The sequence below is a fragment of the Schistocerca cancellata genome, chromosome 3, assembly GCF_023864275.1.
Source record: "Schistocerca cancellata isolate TAMUIC-IGC-003103 chromosome 3, iqSchCanc2.1, whole genome shotgun sequence".
In the NCBI taxonomy this organism is placed as follows: Eukaryota; Metazoa; Arthropoda; class Insecta; order Orthoptera; family Acrididae; genus Schistocerca; species Schistocerca cancellata.
The window spans coordinates 144,420,546-144,438,773 of NC_064628.1; the positions used below are offsets into that span (position 1 = coordinate 144,420,546).

The window sequence follows — 18,228 nt, forward strand, 5'->3', positions numbered from 1 at the left end:
CCACAAGGTGCTGGATCCGGACTGTGTGTTGGAGAGTCCATAGTCCTCACTTTAGCGCGTCCAGCTATTTAGTTTCTAGTTTTGGTGTATGCGACGATGCATTGCCGTGGCGTAATTTCTTTTTCCTTTCCACAAATGTTTTCAAACAATTGGTGTAAACAATAAACTATATAGCAACCGGCAGCAACGTTATGTCCCTCTTCTAAAGCTGTAGCAACAATGTGGACTGTTAAACTAGCAACCATCTTCTTCCCAGCACTGCGAATTCGTCCCACGTGTATAGACATAGGTTGTGTTCGAAATGGCTCTGAGCACTATGGGATTTAACATCTGAGGTCATCAGTCCCCTAGACTTAGAACTACTTAAACCTAAGGACGTCACACACATCAATGCCCAAGGCAGGATTCGAACCTGCGACCTTAGCAGCAGCGCGGTTCCGACTCAAGCGCCTAGAACCTCTCGGTCACCGCAGCCGGTGCTCTGTTCGAAATACGACTCGACACGATGATTTGTTTATTCACATCCATAACAATAAATCACAGATTCATCACAACTAAAGTTATACGAAACCAAATACGAAGCTCCACCGTGGATTTTTGCTGAATTTTTCTGCACTTATTGGTTTTTGTATGAGAGTCACTTTGTGTGAAATCCGTGGGCAACTGTGTTTTCTTACATCTAACTGTTGACGCAAAATGTTCTGGATTTGACTACTACCAGTGACCAATGTGGACCGAACAAATTCATGATCTATCCGTCAATCATCTTCAAGCATTGCTCGAAAGGTGGCAGTATTTTCTACAGTAGCTGTAATTCTTGGACATCGTTCACGAAATACAGCACTAAGAAAAAACCGACCTCTGCTGAATTCCTTGCACCAGTTATAAATTGTAGCCTTAGATAGGACTTATTCGTGAAATGCGTTTCCTATCCGATCTTTACATTGCTTAGAATTCAACAATTTAAATCAGAAAAGGTCATAGCTTGGAAAGGTTTTTAGTGAAATTATCTTCTCAGTGCAACCAGAATCTTTAAGTAATGGTAACTAACGAAGTATTAGAACCAGGCGAGTTAACTACACCGTAACCTACTCGTAAAACACTAGAAAGAAGCTTTAAAATATAAACAACTTTTATTTATCTTCAGAACCAGGGCACTCCAGGAACTTTCAGTCTCATCCTTGTAAGAGAGACTGAATATATAAAAAGACTGGACATAATAGAAAATATGGCTAACTATAAGTGAGAACAGCAGTTGAAAAATGTTGTTTCTCTTTGAATTTATTATAGTATTTCAATATTCAATTATTCCACAAAGAAAAATAATCAAAACATAAAGAACACTTGGGACATTTTCAACGTAAGTGAAGAGAGCTTCCTTTTTTAAATATGTTCGATTGCCAGATGAGACTGGGTGCATTCAGGAATTCGCCTGTGATGTAAGCATTTTGCAGTCAGCAAGCTTCTGCACCTCAGCCTGAAACAAAGGAAATCAGTAAAAAATGTGGATTTTGGATTCACATCGACAATAAGTTATTACAGACAGTATATTCATGCAAATGCGTTCATTCACGCAATTGTGGCTTAAAAGTGAGCCATTACGTTATTGGTTTGTAACGTATCATACGTTAACAAGTAACCGGAAATGTATATTTTATTATGTGCAAATCACACTTTGTAGCTATGCCTCTGCTAACAAACTGAAATTAGTATTAGGTCTATAACTTTGCTGCGGCCGGTTTCCAATAGACGGCAGTAGCGGCAAGTTGGGTAAAGGTGGTTGATCATAGGTGCAATACAATAAGCTTAGGAATCTGTAAAAATAATGCCACAAAAATATTACTCGATTTGTGAATGCATCATAAGGTTATTATCGATTAAGTACGTCACCTTACGTACCAACTTCTCCCCTTTAAGGGGAAGTTCTAATTTTCTGCTTTAACATTACGAAATCTGTGGATGTGGCTCTTAAAATGCTGGGTAAGACAAATGGTGAGGGAAATATAAGTGGAAGAACGTGGAGAGAATGTTCTCAACGCCTTACGAACGGTGATTTTGATGTCGAAGACCGGCATGGCGGTGGAAGACAGAACTTTTTCGTAGCTAATAAAACAGCTGAAGACAGTCACAGGACATCATTATCGAAAGCAATTGATGCTTTCGAGCCCATCATTGAAACACAAACGCCGACAGTACATCTACATCTACATTTATACTCCGCAAGCCACCCAACGGTGTGCGGCGGAGGGCACTTTACGTGCCACTGTCATTACCTCCCTTTCCTGTTCCAGTCGCGTATGGTTCGCGGGAAGAACGACTGTCTGAAAGCCTCTGTGCGCGCTCTAATCTCTCTAATTTTACATTCATGATCTCCTCGGGAGGTATAAGTAGGGGGAAGCAATATATTCGATACCTCATCCAGAAACGCACCCTCTCGAAACCTGGCGAGCAAGCTACACCGCGATGCAGAGCGCCTCTCTTGCAGAGTCTGCCACTTGAGTTTGTTAAACATCTCCGTAACGCTATCACGGTTACCAAATAACCCTGTGACGAAACGCGCCGCTCTTCTTTGGATCTTCTCTATCTCCTCGGTCAACCCGATCTGGTGCGGATCCACCACTGATGAGCAATACTCAAGTATAGGTCGAACGAGTGTTTTGTAAGCCACCTCCTTTGTTGATGGACTACATTTTCTAAGGACTCTCCCAATGAATCTCAACCTGGTACCCGCCTTACCAACAATTAATTTTATATCATCATTCCACTTCAAATCGTTCCGCACGCATACTCCCAGATATTTTACAGAAGTAACTGCTACCAGTGTTTGTTCCGCTATCATATAATCATACAATACAGGTTCCTTCTTTCTATGTATTCTCAATACATTACATTTGTCTATGTTAAGGGTCAGTTGCCACTCCCTGCACCAAGTGCCTATCCGCTGCAGATCTTCCTGCATTTCGCTACAATTTTCTAATGCTGCAACTTCTCTGTATACTACAGCATCATCCGCGAAAAGCCGCATGGAACTTCCGACACTATCTACTAGGTCATTTATATACACTCCTGCAAATTGAAATAAGAACACCGTGAATTCATTGTCCCAGGAAGGGGAAACTTTATTGACACATTCCTGGGGTCAGATACATCACATGATCACACTGACAGAACCACAGGCACATAGACACAGGCAACACAGCATGCACAATGTCGGCACTAGTACAGTGTATATCCACCTTTCGCAGCAATGCAGGCTGCTATTCTCCCATGGAGACGATCGTAGAGATGCTGGATGTAGTCCTGTGGAACGGCTTGCCATGCCATTTCCACCTGGCGCCTCAGTTGGACCAGCGTTCGTGCTGGACGTGCAGACCGCGTGAGACGACGCTTCATCCAGTCCCAAACATGCTCAATGGGGGACAGATCCGGAGATCTTGCTGGCCAGGGTAGTTGACTTACACCTTCTAGAGCACGTTGGGTGGCACGGGATACATTCGGACGTGCATTGTCCTGTTGGAACAGCAAGTTCCCTTGCCGGTCTAGGAATGGTAGAACGATGGGTTCGATGACGGTTTGGATGTACCGTGCACTATTCAGTGTCCCCTCGACGATCACCAGTGGTGTACGGCCAGTGTAGGAGATCGCTCCCCACACCATGATGCCGGGAGTTGGCCCTGTGTGCCTCGGTCGTATGCAGTCCTGATTGTGGCGCTCACCTGCACGGCGCCAAACACGCATACGACCATCATTGGCACCAAGGCAGAAGCGACTCTCATCGCTGAAGACGACACGTCTCCATTCGTCCCTCCATTCACGCCTGTCGCGACACCACTGGAGGCGGGCTGCATGATGTTGGGGCGTGAGCGGAAGACGGCCTAACGGTGTGCGGGACCGTAGCCCAGCTTTATGGAGACGGTTGCGAATGGTCCTCGCCGATACCCCAGGAGCAACAGTGTCCCTAATTTGCTGGGAAGTGGCGGTGCGGTCCCCTACGGCACTGCGTAGGATCCTACGGTCTTGGCGTGCATCCGCGCGTCGCTGCGGTCCGGTCCCAGGTCGACGGGCACGTGCACCTTCCGCCGACCACTGGCGACAACATCGATGTACTGTGGAGTCCTCACGCCCCACGTGTTGAGCAATTCGGCGGTACATCCACCCGGCCTCCCTCATGCCCACTATACGCCCTCGCTCAAAGTCCGTCAACTGCACATACGGTTCCCGTCCACGCTGTCGCGGCATGCTACCAGTGTTAAAGACTGCGATGGAGCTCCGTATGCCACGGCAAACTGGCTGACACTGACGGCGGCGGTGCACAAATGCTGCGCAGCTAGCGCCATTCGACGGCCAACACCGCGGTTCCTGGTGTGTCCGCTGTGCCGTGCGTGTGATCATTGCTTGTACAGCCCTCTCACAGTGTCCGGAGCAAGTATGGTGGGTCTGACACACCGGTGTCAATGTGTTCTTTTTTCCATTTCCAGGAGTGTATATTGTGAAAAGCAATGGTCCCATAACACTCCCCTGTGGCACGCCAGAGGTTACTTTAACGTCTGTAGACGTCTCTCCGTTGATAACAACATGCTGTGTTCTGTTTGCTAAAAACTCTTCAATCCAGCCACACAGCTGGTCTGATATTCCGTAGGCTCTTACTTTGTTTATCAGGTGGCAGTGCGGAACTGTATCGAACGCCTTCCGGAAGTCAAGAAAAATAGCATCTACCTGGGAGCCTGTATCTAATATTTTCTGGGTCTCATGAACAAATAGAGCGAGTTGGGTCTCACACGATCGCTGTTTCCGGAATCCATGTTGATTCCTACATAGTAGATTCTGAGTTTCCAAAAACGACATGATACTCGAGCAAAAAACAGGTTCTAAAATTCTACAACAGATCGACGTCAGAGATATAGGGCTATAGTTTTGCGCATCTGCTCGACGACCCTTCTTGAAGACTGGGACTACTTGTGCTCTTTTCCAATCATTTGGAACCTTCCGTTCCTCTAGAGACTTGCGGTACACGGCTGTTAGAAGGGGGGCAAGTTCTTTCGCGTACTCTGTGTAGAATCGAATTGGTATCCCGACAAGTCCAGTGGACTTTCCTCTGTTGAGTGATTCCAGTTGCTTTTCTATTCCTTGGACACTTATTTCGATGTCAGCCATTTTTTCGTTTGTGCGAGGATTTAGAGAAGGAACTGCAGTGCGGTCTTCCTCTGTGAAACAGCTTTGGAAAAAAGTGTTTAGTATTTCAGCTTTACGCTTGTCATCCTCTGGTTCAATGCCATCATCATCCCGGAGTGTCTGGACATGCTGATTTAACGTAAGACCAGAACTTCCTAGGATTTTCTGTCAAGTCGGTACCTAGTATTTTACTTTCGAATTCACTAAACGCTTCACGCATAGCCCTCCTTACGCTAACTTTGACATCGTTTAGCTTCTGTTTGTCTGAGAGGTTTTGGCTGCGTTTAGATTTGGAGTGAAGCTCTCTTTGCTTTCGCAGTAATTTCCTAACTTTGTTGTTGTACCTCGGTGGGTTTTTCCCGTCCCTCACAGTTTTACTCGGCACGTACCTGTCTAAAACGCATTTTACGATTGCCTTGAACTTCTTCCATAAACACTCAACATTGTCAGTGTCGGAACAGAAATTTTCATTTTGATCTGTTAGGTAGCCTGAAATCTGCCTTCTATTACTCTTGTTAAACAGATAAACCTTCCTCCCTTTTTTTATATTCCTATTAACTTCCATATTCAGGGATGCTGCAACGGCCTTATGATCACTGATTCCCTGTTCTGCGCTTACAGAGTCGAAAAGTTCGGGCCTGTTTGTTATCAGTAGGTCCAAGATGTTATCTCCACGAGTCGGTTCTCAGCGATAGACCCGTAAAGATAATTTTGCGGCAGGTCAATGCTCGACCCCATGTTGCAAAACCCGTCAAAATATTCATTGAAACGTTGAAATGAGAAGTCCAATCCCTCCCGCCGTATTCTCCATACTCTCTGACTACCACGTTTTTCGATCAGTGGCATACAGCCTGGCCGACCAGCTCTCCCGATCATATGAACAAGTGCAAAATTGAATCGATTCATGGATCCCCACAAAAGACGCCCAGTTCTTCCGCCACGTGATTCGTATGCCATCCGAAAGATGGGAGAATGTAGTGGCCAGTGACGGGAAATTCTATGAATCATAATTCCTTTGTAAGGTCTTCCCAATAAAGCCTCGAACTTCGAGAAAAAACGGCGGAAGAAAAGTTGTAGACCTAGTAGTAAATAGAATGTATAATTAAACCATTATTTTAATCAGTTGTCGAATAGTAAAAATGATCATTCTGGAATCAGTGTATTTGCATAAGCAAAAACGATACACAGTATACACAAATAATGATACAGAATCTGTTGAGTATTTCTTCGACTGTACGTCGACTAAAGACATAATGATAGGACTACTCTTTCCTATCAACCTTTATGGCCAGTGACTTCTCTGGTAATCTAAATTAAATACTTCACAGTACTGAGTATATTTTTTAATCTTATCCATAAGAAAACGTCGCGTATAGAAGAGCTTATTACGTACCAAGAGAATTATTGCTCTAAAATTAGTTTTGATGTTAGTTGGAGGACACAATTCCACGAGAAAAGTCCCCAAAGCTTCATCACATGCGTGCTACACTTTTAAACGAAAATGCGTAGCCGTAACATGATAATGGATTTGTCTGGATTTCAAATAATGATCTTCTAATACTTCTTGTTAAAAGAAATGAAGACTTCTCGGATTCTTTTATCAGTTAGATTATACGTATGAAGATCATCCAACTCCAAATGAAGCGGGATAAATACGATACGTTGAACTAATTGTCGTTCGGTGTTTACTTGCGACAATCAGCTACCAGTTCGCTATTCGCGAAAATCGTCTGCAGGCGGGCATAAGCATTGTGCTTTTCATGTAAATCTAGTTGCACATCAGTAGTTTGTAATTTTTTACTAGTTTTCACTCTGAGAAGACTATCTCTGACAATCAGTTTCATATTTGTAATATATTAAAAGCTGCCATTTGGATTTTAAGAGTTAGTAGTGTTGTACTATTAAATTGTTCAACAGCCTTCAGTTGATATTCATATCATGGGCGCTCTTCCTCGCCTATCCAGGTGAGGAGTTACTAAGCAAACTACATCTACATCTACATTTGTACTCCGCAAGCCACCCAACGGTGTGTGGCGGAGGGCACTTTACGTGCCACTGTCGTTACCTCCCATTCCTGTTCCAGTCGCGTATGGTTCGCGGGAAGAACGACTGTCTGAAAGCCTCCGTGCGCGCTCTAATCTCTCTAATTTTATATTCGTCATCTCCTTGGGAGGTATAAGTAGGGGGAAGCAATTTATTCGATACCTCATCCAGAAACGCACCCTCTCGAAACCTGGCGAGCAAGCTACACCGCGATGCAGAGCGCCTCTCTTGCAGAGTTTGCCACTTGAGCTTGTTAAACATCTCCGTAACGCTATCACGGTTACCAAATAACCCTGTGACGAAACGCGTCGCTCTTCTTCGGATCTTCTCTATCTCCTCCGTCAATCCGATCTGGTACGGATCCCACACTGATGAGCAATACTCAAGTATAGGTCGAACGAGTGTTTTGTAAGCCACCTCCTTTGTTGATGGACTACATTTTCTAAGGACTCTCCCAATGAATCTCAACCTGGTACCCGCCTTACCAACAATTAATTTTATATCATCATTCCACTTCAAATCGTTCCGCACGCATACTCCCAGATATTTTACAGAAGTAACTGCTACCAGTGTTTGTTCCGCTATCATATAATCATACAATAAAGGATCCTTCTTTCTATGTATTCGCAATACATTACATTTGTCTATGTTAAGGGTCAGTTGCCACTCCCTGCACCAAGTGCCTATCCGCTGCAGATCTTCCTGCATTTCGCTACAATTTTCTAATGCTGCAACTTCTCTGTATACTACAGCATCATCCGCGAAAAGCCGCATGGAACTCCCGACACTATCTACTAGGTCATTTATATATATTGTGAAAAGCAATGGTCCCATAACACTCCCCTGTGGCACGCCAGAGGTTACTCATGACAGTAAAGTTTTCTACAGAACTTACATCGTTTTCTAATTTAGCTTCCTACAATTTCAGGATCATGCTTTTTGTTTTCTTTTTAAACAAGTCGTATGATGAGTGCGTAATAAGTAGTCAAAACCGAGGCTAAGAAGTGCATCAAAAGATACTTTGCGTAGATTCGTCCTTTTTTAGTTTCTCGTTAATGAAACTTTAGCTCAAATTTATCGAGGTGTAATTCATGGTGGGAAATGTAGTGTACATTCCTGATACTTTTGTTTATAAATTTTTGTATATTTTTACTTTTAGTGCCCAGAATCTGACCCTGTGCTGTTACATACAAGAATACGTCTGCTGCTTTAAGAACATCATGAAAGTCTGTCTGATGAACCTGTACCTGGTACATTCTGGTCTTCTACACATACGCTGAAGGTGAAGCTAAAAATGATATTCTCACTCAGTCATCCAAAATTTTTTCTAAGGTTTTAACTTATATATTCTCCAATATTTTCTACACATTTCCAGATTTGCTGATTGACAAGCACCAGTCGTGTGACGCCGCATTATGTCACTCTGCACTTACACGAGGCCGTATAATGAGCCTTGCGGGAACACGCCTGGCGCTGCTCGCGGACTGACCTGCGCTGCGCTTAGGATGCCGAGGAGCGCCTCGGGCGAGGAGCTGACGCAGTCGTGGGAGCTGGGGCTGCCAAGGACCCTTTTGCCCCACCACGGCGTGAAGTTGACCTGCGCCCGGCATGCCGCCACAGCCACGAGCACGAAAACCGCTAGCAGGCACACTGTGCGAGTCCTCATCCTGAAAGCAAAGGTCTCATTATCGATACGAACTGGGCGATGATTTGGAGATACTATCGGCATTTTTTTAATACAAAGTAGTTCAATGCTTAACAGTCTACAGTAAGATTAAAAATAAAATGTGTTCAGGAAAGAAGTGCAATTCTGGAACTAATTCCATATAATTGACTTGCGATATTATACGACACTTAGTCGTGTTTTCGCTGCGCAATAACTGATCCTTTGAATTTCGGGTGTTCAGTATCATAAACCCTATTTCTTCCCCTAAAACTTCGGCCGTATACATTTCGCTCATATTCAGAATGAGCGGGGACACTTAAGCTACAGCACTCGCTCTGTCCCTTGAAATCCAATGACCCCGCCACTGCGTGTGGTCACTGATACATACGCGCCAGAGATGATAACAGGCGGCAAATAAGCACGGACGTAAGGACGATGTCACTTCATCTTGTTTTGAAGCTTGCACCCCCGTGTTAGATGCCCCAGTATATTAGCTGGCTATTGCCTGCATAGAGATTGTTTATGACTCTCTTTGGTTCGTAATTTCTGTTGTGTCCGCGCGACAATTGTTTTAAATACCAATTAAATACTTCAGTGCTTACGATAATGAGATAGTGTAAGGAAGACTTTTGCAAACGTTTACGGTCTTAACTGCATACTTGGTCCTGTGATACGAAGTAATTTCCCAAATTAAATTAAATTAAATGTGTGAGAAATCTTATGGGACTTGACTGCTAAGGCCATCAGTCCCTAAGCTTACACACTACTTAACCAAAATTATCCTACGGTCAAACACAGACACACAAGGCCGAGGGGGAACTTGAACCTCCGCCGGGACCAGCGGCACAGTCCATTACTGCAGCGCCTAAGACCGCTCGGCTAATCCCACGCGGCAGTAATTTCCCTCGTAAATGTAACTTCCTCTTTGGTTATACATCTTAAATAAACAAGAGGAGGAGTATGTGATTTGGAAAGGATGTCTTCGTAATCATTTTAAATACTAAGCAGTAGCTGATCAACCCACAGCTCCGTAAACATTGCTCGTTTGCTTGTAGATGAAGTGATAGAAGATACTACTCAGATACAGGCTTTCAATAAGCAGAAACAACATCTAAGGACTTGAGAGTACTACAAAAGATTAAAGCACACAGGTTTCACGAAGTTAACTTTCCGGACATTTGAAGTCAAGAGCCGGCAGCTGTGACCGAGCGGTTCTAGGCGTTTCGGTCCGGAACCGCGCTGCTGCTACGGTCGCAGGTTAGAATCATGCCTCGGGCATGGATGTGTGTGATGTCGATAGGTTAGTTAGGTTTAAGTAGTTCTAAGTCTAGGGGACTGACCACCTCAGATGTTATGTCCCATAGTGCTTAGAGCCATTTGAACCATTTTGAAGTCAAGAAAATCTTTGATTAAGAAAGCAATCTGTATGCGTTGCCAAAGAATCATCCGATTCCTAACATTTCAACCAATCAATCATATTAGCGCAGGCAGTTATCATTTTATTAATTCAATATACATTTGAGTTCTTCCGGGAAATCGGTTTTTTATACATATGATGAAACACTTTGCAATGAAGATCCTGCTGAAATGTATTCAGTGTTGTGGGATTTCTGTTCGGAAATTTTGTCTCACTTTCTGCACGAACTCAGTGCAGTCTGTCTCTCCTGTTCGTAACGGAATAAAAACACCGGAGAGTGATGTTCTGAGGCAACTGAGGTGTGGAAGTTGGCTTCAAGGTTCTGACGTCATGGCAACTCTCCTTTTTAAAATCTCCATGTAATGCGTAAACTGGATCTGTGGCTTCGCGGTCGACCCATGCTGGGATATTTATGAAATGGACTGCGGCAACGCCTCTGCGGGCGCCGACGGCCATGAATTTTCCAGGTTGGAACCGCCGTCTCTATTAATTAAATTCCTTGCCATTTCAATTTCAAGTGTTTTTTTACCACCGAGACACAAAAACATCGACATTTCGATTAATTAAATTCCTTGCCATTTGAATTTCAACTGTTTTTTTTTTACCACCGAGACACAAAAACATCGACATTTCGTTACCGTATAGAGTGACAGGTGTCGAAAAAGCGTTCTGCACACCCAACTTATTGGACTGTAAGAGTACCTTTTATGGACTAATCGAGTCGTTTTCGCGATGTACGAAAAGTAGAACTCGCAGGGTATCTTCTATGCGCCAGCCTTGCGGAGTGTTAGGTATGTTTGACGAAGAGCAAAAGTGCAGAGAACGGAAAATCACTATAACTTTATTCTTGGCGAGGATCCGCCAAATTTTTAACTGTAGGCTTCCCACTGATGGGAGTGGTGCCTTGCCTGTCGCCATTCACATACCTTCCTGAGCTTCACACGGTTCTGATACCCGTTCAGTCTAAGCATCGACTACGCCTTTAGCGCGGCATTTGTTTATAACTCGACATGAATGGCCCTAAGGAAGGTCCTAAGGAAGTTAACTTTCATCTATGACTTGTTAAAAGACGTCTTCATCAACTGAGTATACGACAATTGACGCGAAACTTGTCGTGACTTTTAATACAAGGTATCTTTCATCCACGGCGTATCATTTCACTCAGAATATGGAAATTTGGCTGCATTTGCCCGCAATTTAAAAAAAAACATTCTATTGGAGAAAAGCCACGGATTAAAATCGCTCTGTGGCTTCTTCATCGTTCTTGATGTACACTTTACGTCTTACTCATAGCGCCTTACCTACGCTGTGCTTTAAAAACTCCCTTTATGTGTAGAAGATCGTCCCGCAGACTACTCTCCTCAGTTACGGTATATGCTTTATGAACTAAAGCTCTAGCAACAGTGATCCTCTGCGAATATTGGTAGCAGCTGTTTGCAAAATAAATATACGTCTGTATGAATAGGCTTCCGAGAAAATGCGTGTTGGAGGGTGTCATCATCTTTACGACGAACCAAAAAATCCAACAATGGAAGGCATCTATCCTTTCTGATTTCTGTCACAAACAGAATTTTTGCGTGGACGGAATTAATTAATCCTCCCCATGGGGCCACATTACAAACGTGCCGGTCACACATTTAACGGGATGGAGAGCGTTGCTGTAGCCTAAGTCTGCTGGATCACTGTGAATAAAGCCGAAAGGTATGCGGCCCAAATATCAGTATATCTTCTTTGGCTGCAATCCCTAAATTTAATGAGTCAGTAATAAAATACTTTTTTAATACAGCTAAAAATATCTCTGCACATCTGGAACTGTACTGTAATCATTCCAATTGTTATTTGACAGTGAGACATATATGACATAAGAGTTATGGCAATGTCAGTCTCTCCATAGTGACTAGCACTGTCGCCAACTGCATAGAAAATATAATAATTTTAATCAGCCCGAAAAACAAAACTGTCACCTGAGATGAAAGTAGCATAATGGACCACATGAAATTGTGAATCACATGGGACAAAAAAATAAAAATAAGTTAGTAAAAATAAAAATAAAATGAAATAAAGGCGAAGAAAATTAAACGGGCGAATGAGAGGAAATGACGTCTTTGACTGTGATTCATAAAATTTATCAAAACTTTTGACTCATTTTAAATTAACTGCTCTCAGAATGTGAGCAACTGTTTCTATCTATGTTAGATAATAGAATATATAGTCTTTACTACAGCTGCCACTAGACTGGATAAGGATACCGGAATTTGAAGAGGAGTAAGGGAAGGAGATTACGTTTCCATTCTCAGAAATGTTAAAGGAAGTTTTAGTAATGATAATTGTGAAAACACACAAGAACTGCAGCACATGGTAACTTCCTTCATTTGGCGGATGTCACCGAACTGTTTGTTTCCAGTGTAGGTGAACTAATGAGGAACTCCATGGAACAACTTGGAATGTAGCCCTGCCGATCAGTCAAATTATGAGTAAAACAATATATACAAAATTAAATATATACAAAACAATATATATTCTAATTATCTCAATCGGTTCAAATAAAACCAGTTGGAAAAGGACCCAAACAGAAACAAATTCGAAGTTCAGCCAAACCTGTGTTTTGTAAGGATATTTCTTCGAGGATGAGTTTACTTCCTTAGTTTTACAAATGAAGTTAACTGAAGCAAGTACAAGTCTGTTGATCAGTTAAAGTACCTGCGAAGTTGGCACTATTTTTGCAATCAAATACCAGTAGATGTAAGCGAAACAATTTATGATGGTTCCAGTAGTCCATATGCCCCCAGAGATACTTTCAGGTCTAATGCAATATCACAACGTGCGAAAACGAAGATCTGCAATGCCGTTATACTCCCCCTTAATCTGGTTTCTAGCTACAAAGGAGACGCAAGATCTCCTAACGTTGGAAAGAAAGGTAATAAGAAAAATATGGGGCCTGATGACAGACGGAGATACCTGAAGAGACAGAAAGAATAATTAAATTTACAAAATCATGAACCATTCTGTCGTTTTACTACATCATCACTGTAGTCGGCATGTCAAGTAACCCGTATGCCAGAGACCCGACTTCCTAAGCAAGCTTTCATTACCCTGAGTAGGTCAATGAACAGACGGAAAGGCTACGTAAATAAAGATGCAGAAGCTCTGACTGTAGTCAACTGGGAGGAAAAAGCAACAAACAAAACGCAGTGAAGACCGATTGTTGATGCAGCACATGGTCTGCATGGCCGGTGACCGCCGGACAAGTGGTAGTAAGTGGCAAGTAGGACTGCAAGTATGTTCCGTATGACGATTACTAGACGGTTGGGGCCAGTTTTCAAGTCTAATGACATTTTCAATAAAATGCCAGCACAAATTGTAATGGAATCGTTCAGTGTTGTCTCAAGACCTCTGACATACAATCATTGGATAGTGCTTCGAGTGCCGAAGTCCTGCTTTTAAAATAAATGGTTCAAATGGCTCTGAGCACTATGGAACATAACATCTGAGGTCATCAGTCCCCTCGAACTTAGAACTACTTAAACCTAACTAACCTAAGGAGATCACACACACCCATGCCCGAGGCAGGATGCGAGCCTGCAAACCGTAGCGGTAGCGCGGTTCCAGACTGACGCGCCTAGAACCGCTCGGCCATTCGGCCGGCTAAAATAAATATTAAAGTGCAACCGCTGCTGGCATTTTATATAAATTCGGTGCTATAGTTGAGGCACCTGAATCACCATGCTCCAAATAATAGACAAGAAATTGATCCGATGACAATGTTTATAGTCATCTATTGAAATCCATTAACTTAGAGTAATTTTTGCTGTCGGTCGGCTGCAAGTCTTTGCATCAAGCGCTGATGGTCTCATTCCTGAGTAATGTAGCTGTTTGAAGATGGCGTGACTTTCCGGCATATACGACGCATGAAGGCCGTTCTATTTACGCACTGTCGCATGTGGGAATAGCGTTCTGAACTGCACTTTTAGTCATAGAATTTTATATAGAAGTTGAAGGCGATGACATTTTCAACTATAGATACATTATATACATTTAACAGTAGCGAATACTGCTCCTGAAATAGTTGAAAATATGTTTCCCTACATCTACTAATCATCGTTATAGAGAGGTCCACATTTTTCTTCTTTCAATGCTAGTAAGATGTTTCTTTGCCCAAAAGACACAGAATCTCTTAGAGATAAATTCAGTTGTACACCTCTTTCTTAGCGGAAGTACGAATTAAACCAAATTTAACACTTAAAGGTGAAAAGAGATGAGAATATTCGGTTAAAAGTACACGAAAGAAAACACTTTCTGATCTCCGATATTAAATAAAGAGCTGGCTAGCGTTCGTTAGCGTAGACAAAGAACATAAATGAATAAAGCCGGATAATTCCCTCTTTGAGTTCTTGTAGGATCACAACGTCAAACCCCTTTATTGTGGTCATCACGGGGGGAATTTGTTGGCATCCTCAGGAGATAGAAAAAACAGTCAGAAAAATTTCAAAAAGATGAGTTTCAATGCTGAGTTAACGCAAGAACTAAGAGAGGAAAGTGAAGCGACATAAATGCCCACATGATTATAAGCTTATAGGTAAATACCGTTAAAATACTGAGGTAATGTAGACAAGTCGGTCGATGTGAAACGGCTTATTAACTTGGGATACTGTTAAAGGACCTGTAGTCGCTTGATCTTCCTATTGGCGTTATATCGAAATACATTGTAGGAAATGCTAATGCAAAAAAACTGACAAAATTATGAATGTATTCGGGAAACCAACCTAATACTTTCAAGCATTACAAATTTCAAATTTAAAATAATATTAGCCAACATGAAATAAAAGTTACTGGAGAGTAACAATACAGACGAATTTCTGACATGTCATATGTTCCAGAGATTCACTATGAAAGTCATTCTTGTAATAGTGGAGGTTGAAGGAAAACAGAAAATCCAAGGAAAGTTTTAGTGAAATGTACCTGGATGAAGTTCTGGTGGAGACATTAGCTAGGGCGTGGCCCATCTGTCACCTAGCGTCAGAAACCGCTTGATGGATGGTACCATCACACGCGGAATACTGCACGTAATATGTACGCTAGTGAAATATTACAAGAACGCATAGAATCAGGCAATGCTTAACCATTTAAATAATGTTTATAATTAATTGTTTGTCAATATACAGAAACAACAGCCTTAAGCAGAAGTGTCCAATTAGCTTTTGGCTATGAGGAGTCCACTGGTGTCACGAATATAAACCACATAATGCTTTCACAAAAAATGGATAAATGTGATGCATATGACAGTGAATATTGCCGCTTCACAAAAAGTTTCTGCCTATCACGTTATGTTTACAATGAAGAACAAGCAAATGTGCATGGTATCCATATTCTTCACCATATTTCGATACGTCGAGTCTTTGAAGAGAGGCCGAGACAGCATAGAAGCTCTAAATGTGTCTCGTCGTACGTAAACAGCTGACTATGGATATGATAACAGGGCCATGATAAAATATACAGCAAGTTTCAGTTAATAGTTTTGTGAACATCAATGGGGCTTGTCTACAATCGCGAATTTTGGAATTATTAGACGCTAATTACTTTGCACCGAATAAGGGAAATCAGAGCTCGTACGGAAAGATACAGGTGTTCATTCTTAACGCGCTATACGAAATTAAAAAAAAATTGTTCAAATTGCTCTGACCACTATGGGACTTAACATCTGAGGTCATCAGTCCCCTAGAACTTAGAACTACTTAAACCTAACTAACCTAAGGACATCACACACATTCATGCCCGGGGCAGGATTCGAACCTGGGACCGTAGCAGTCTCCCGGTTCCGGTAGGAAGCGCCTAGAACCGCTAGTTTACCGCGGCCGGCTCGAGATTGGAATAATAGAGAATTGTCAAGGTGGTTCTATGAACCCTCTGCCAGGCACTTCAATGTGATTTGCAGAGTATCCATGTATATGTAGATGTGGATGTAGATTGATTGTGATACATATTCATGACGGACTGGTACGCATATGAAAACGTCAGAAACAGGAAACAAACCTCAGACCAAAAGCTGCAGAACTGAAAGTACTAGAGGCAAACGTACAGAAGCAACCAAAAACATTTATTGTTACCTGTTATTTGGGTATTCTCGGCGTAACCGTCCAGAAAGCAGCAGCCTCGGAAATTCGTTCCTGCTTCAAGCTAAGGAACACCTCTGAGTCTCTGCCGTCTGTGACACGTTTATATAGGGCAGTTTTTTTTGCCTCTGCCAACGTCAGCTAACGCGTAACTTCCGGAAACACCAGCTCGGAGCTACAAACTCGAAATACGCCATCGCAAGAAAGCAACTGATTGGCTTCCAGCTAATCGAGTTTCGCGGGAAAGCAATCTGGTCGGATGCAGTGTGCTCGATTGCTCGAGGGCGCCAGCCAATACCCATAATGTGACAAATGCCTTGACAAAGGGCGAAACGGGGCGATTGCGATTGGTTTCTGTTTTTCAAATTGGTGCAGCTACGTTCTCCCATACCGAATTGTACTTCATTTGATGTGTATAGCATTGCACTCTATATCTGACCGAAGTCTTGTTCCTTCCTTAACGAACGTAGGAAACATACTGCCAAAATGTGCTTCTTATTTCGTCAGAGAGTTATTTGTTCTTGATCCGTTCTGTTTCGTGCGAAATTGCGCTTAGATGCTTTGCAAAATCACTGTGAAAAATACATTGTATTTCTAAGTCTGTTGGTTTCCTACCTTGCGAGTGAAGTACACTCGTGTCTGAGAATAAAACACAATTAAGGGTGTCAGAGTATATTTCCTGAGTACACTTCCTTATGTCGGCAAGTTATACAAGATTAATTCGTAAGTATACTTGACCTACAATATTATTCAAATCGTGTAATTACAAAAGTTTTGAAATCTATGATACACGTTTTGGACACGTGTCATTACAAGGCAAACAGCCACTAATAACTCTAGCTCAACACTAATTTATTATTTTCTGTTACCAGTCATAGAACAGCCTCATGCGACCGCCTAAGAATTCCTCCCGCGTGTCAATTCTTCATTTCAGAACAGAGCTTGTAACCTCCCTCTTACTAATCGACCTAGCCTGCTTGCGATATAAAATATGACCGTGGATAGTGTGTTTGGCTAATGGATTTTTCTGACTGGATAAGACTATCTTTCCCGAAGAAGTGATACCGATAAGTAGGAGGAAAGTGTACAACCGAACCTTCTGATGGAAAGTCTACTAAAATCAAAAGTAATTAAACCGAACAGAGCAATAATTTGGAAAATGAAAGTTATTTTGTGCATTCACTCACGAAAAACACTGGACAGAAAAGGGATACCACTGATCATGAGTCCAAAAGTTACACTAATGAACGAAAGGGAAATAATTAACAGTCGCCAGCCGCCTAGGGCAATTTACATCCAAAATTCTGTGCAAGATGATGGGAAAGAAAAACAAGCATTATTAAACAGTGACGTGGCAGCTGAAGGTTGCCACATTTTTTGACACTGATTTTAAGTGAGTATGTAATGATAAAGGAAACCGAGAAGTCACTCTTACGTTATGATTGGCATTAAATTTTGAAAAAGGCAATCGAGTAATGATTTGAAAATATGCAATTAAACTGCATGTTAGTACTGAACTTCGTTATGTGACCAATGACTTTCAGTGACCTCAGCATAACGTCATCAAAGAATTTTATAAAAAAAAGCAGGCAGTTTTTACTTTGCTGTACTTATTTTGCAAATTCGATTTCATATAATTGTCTAAACAACTGAGCCTTTTTCACTGACTTGAGCAGTGTTAAATACTAGAATACGTACCAAACCAAGCAGCCATGTGCTCCAAGCTATACGTAAAATAAATAAAACTGTCGCACTCTTAATTTGTGTATTCCTTTAGATTTGGATTTTTTCCAATGATTGATTCCCAGACTTGAAAAATG

General features: G+C 42.2%; 1 protein-coding gene across 1 annotated transcript; it reads right to left on the reverse strand.

Moving 5' to 3' along the window:
- Positions 1-1,342: 1,342 nt before the first annotated feature.
- LOC126177060 (adipokinetic prohormone type 3-like) lies at positions 1,343-16,477 on the reverse strand. Its single transcript, XM_049924297.1, has 3 exons — positions 16,403-16,477; positions 8,705-8,882; positions 1,343-1,477 (listed from the first exon to the last, which is right to left on the reverse strand). Exons 2-3 carry the CDS (start codon positions 8,879-8,881, stop codon positions 1,421-1,423), a joined length of 234 nt encoding a protein of 77 aa, XP_049780254.1. The 5' UTR covers position 8,882; positions 16,403-16,477; the 3' UTR covers positions 1,343-1,420.
- Positions 16,478-18,228: the final 1,751 nt, after the last annotated feature.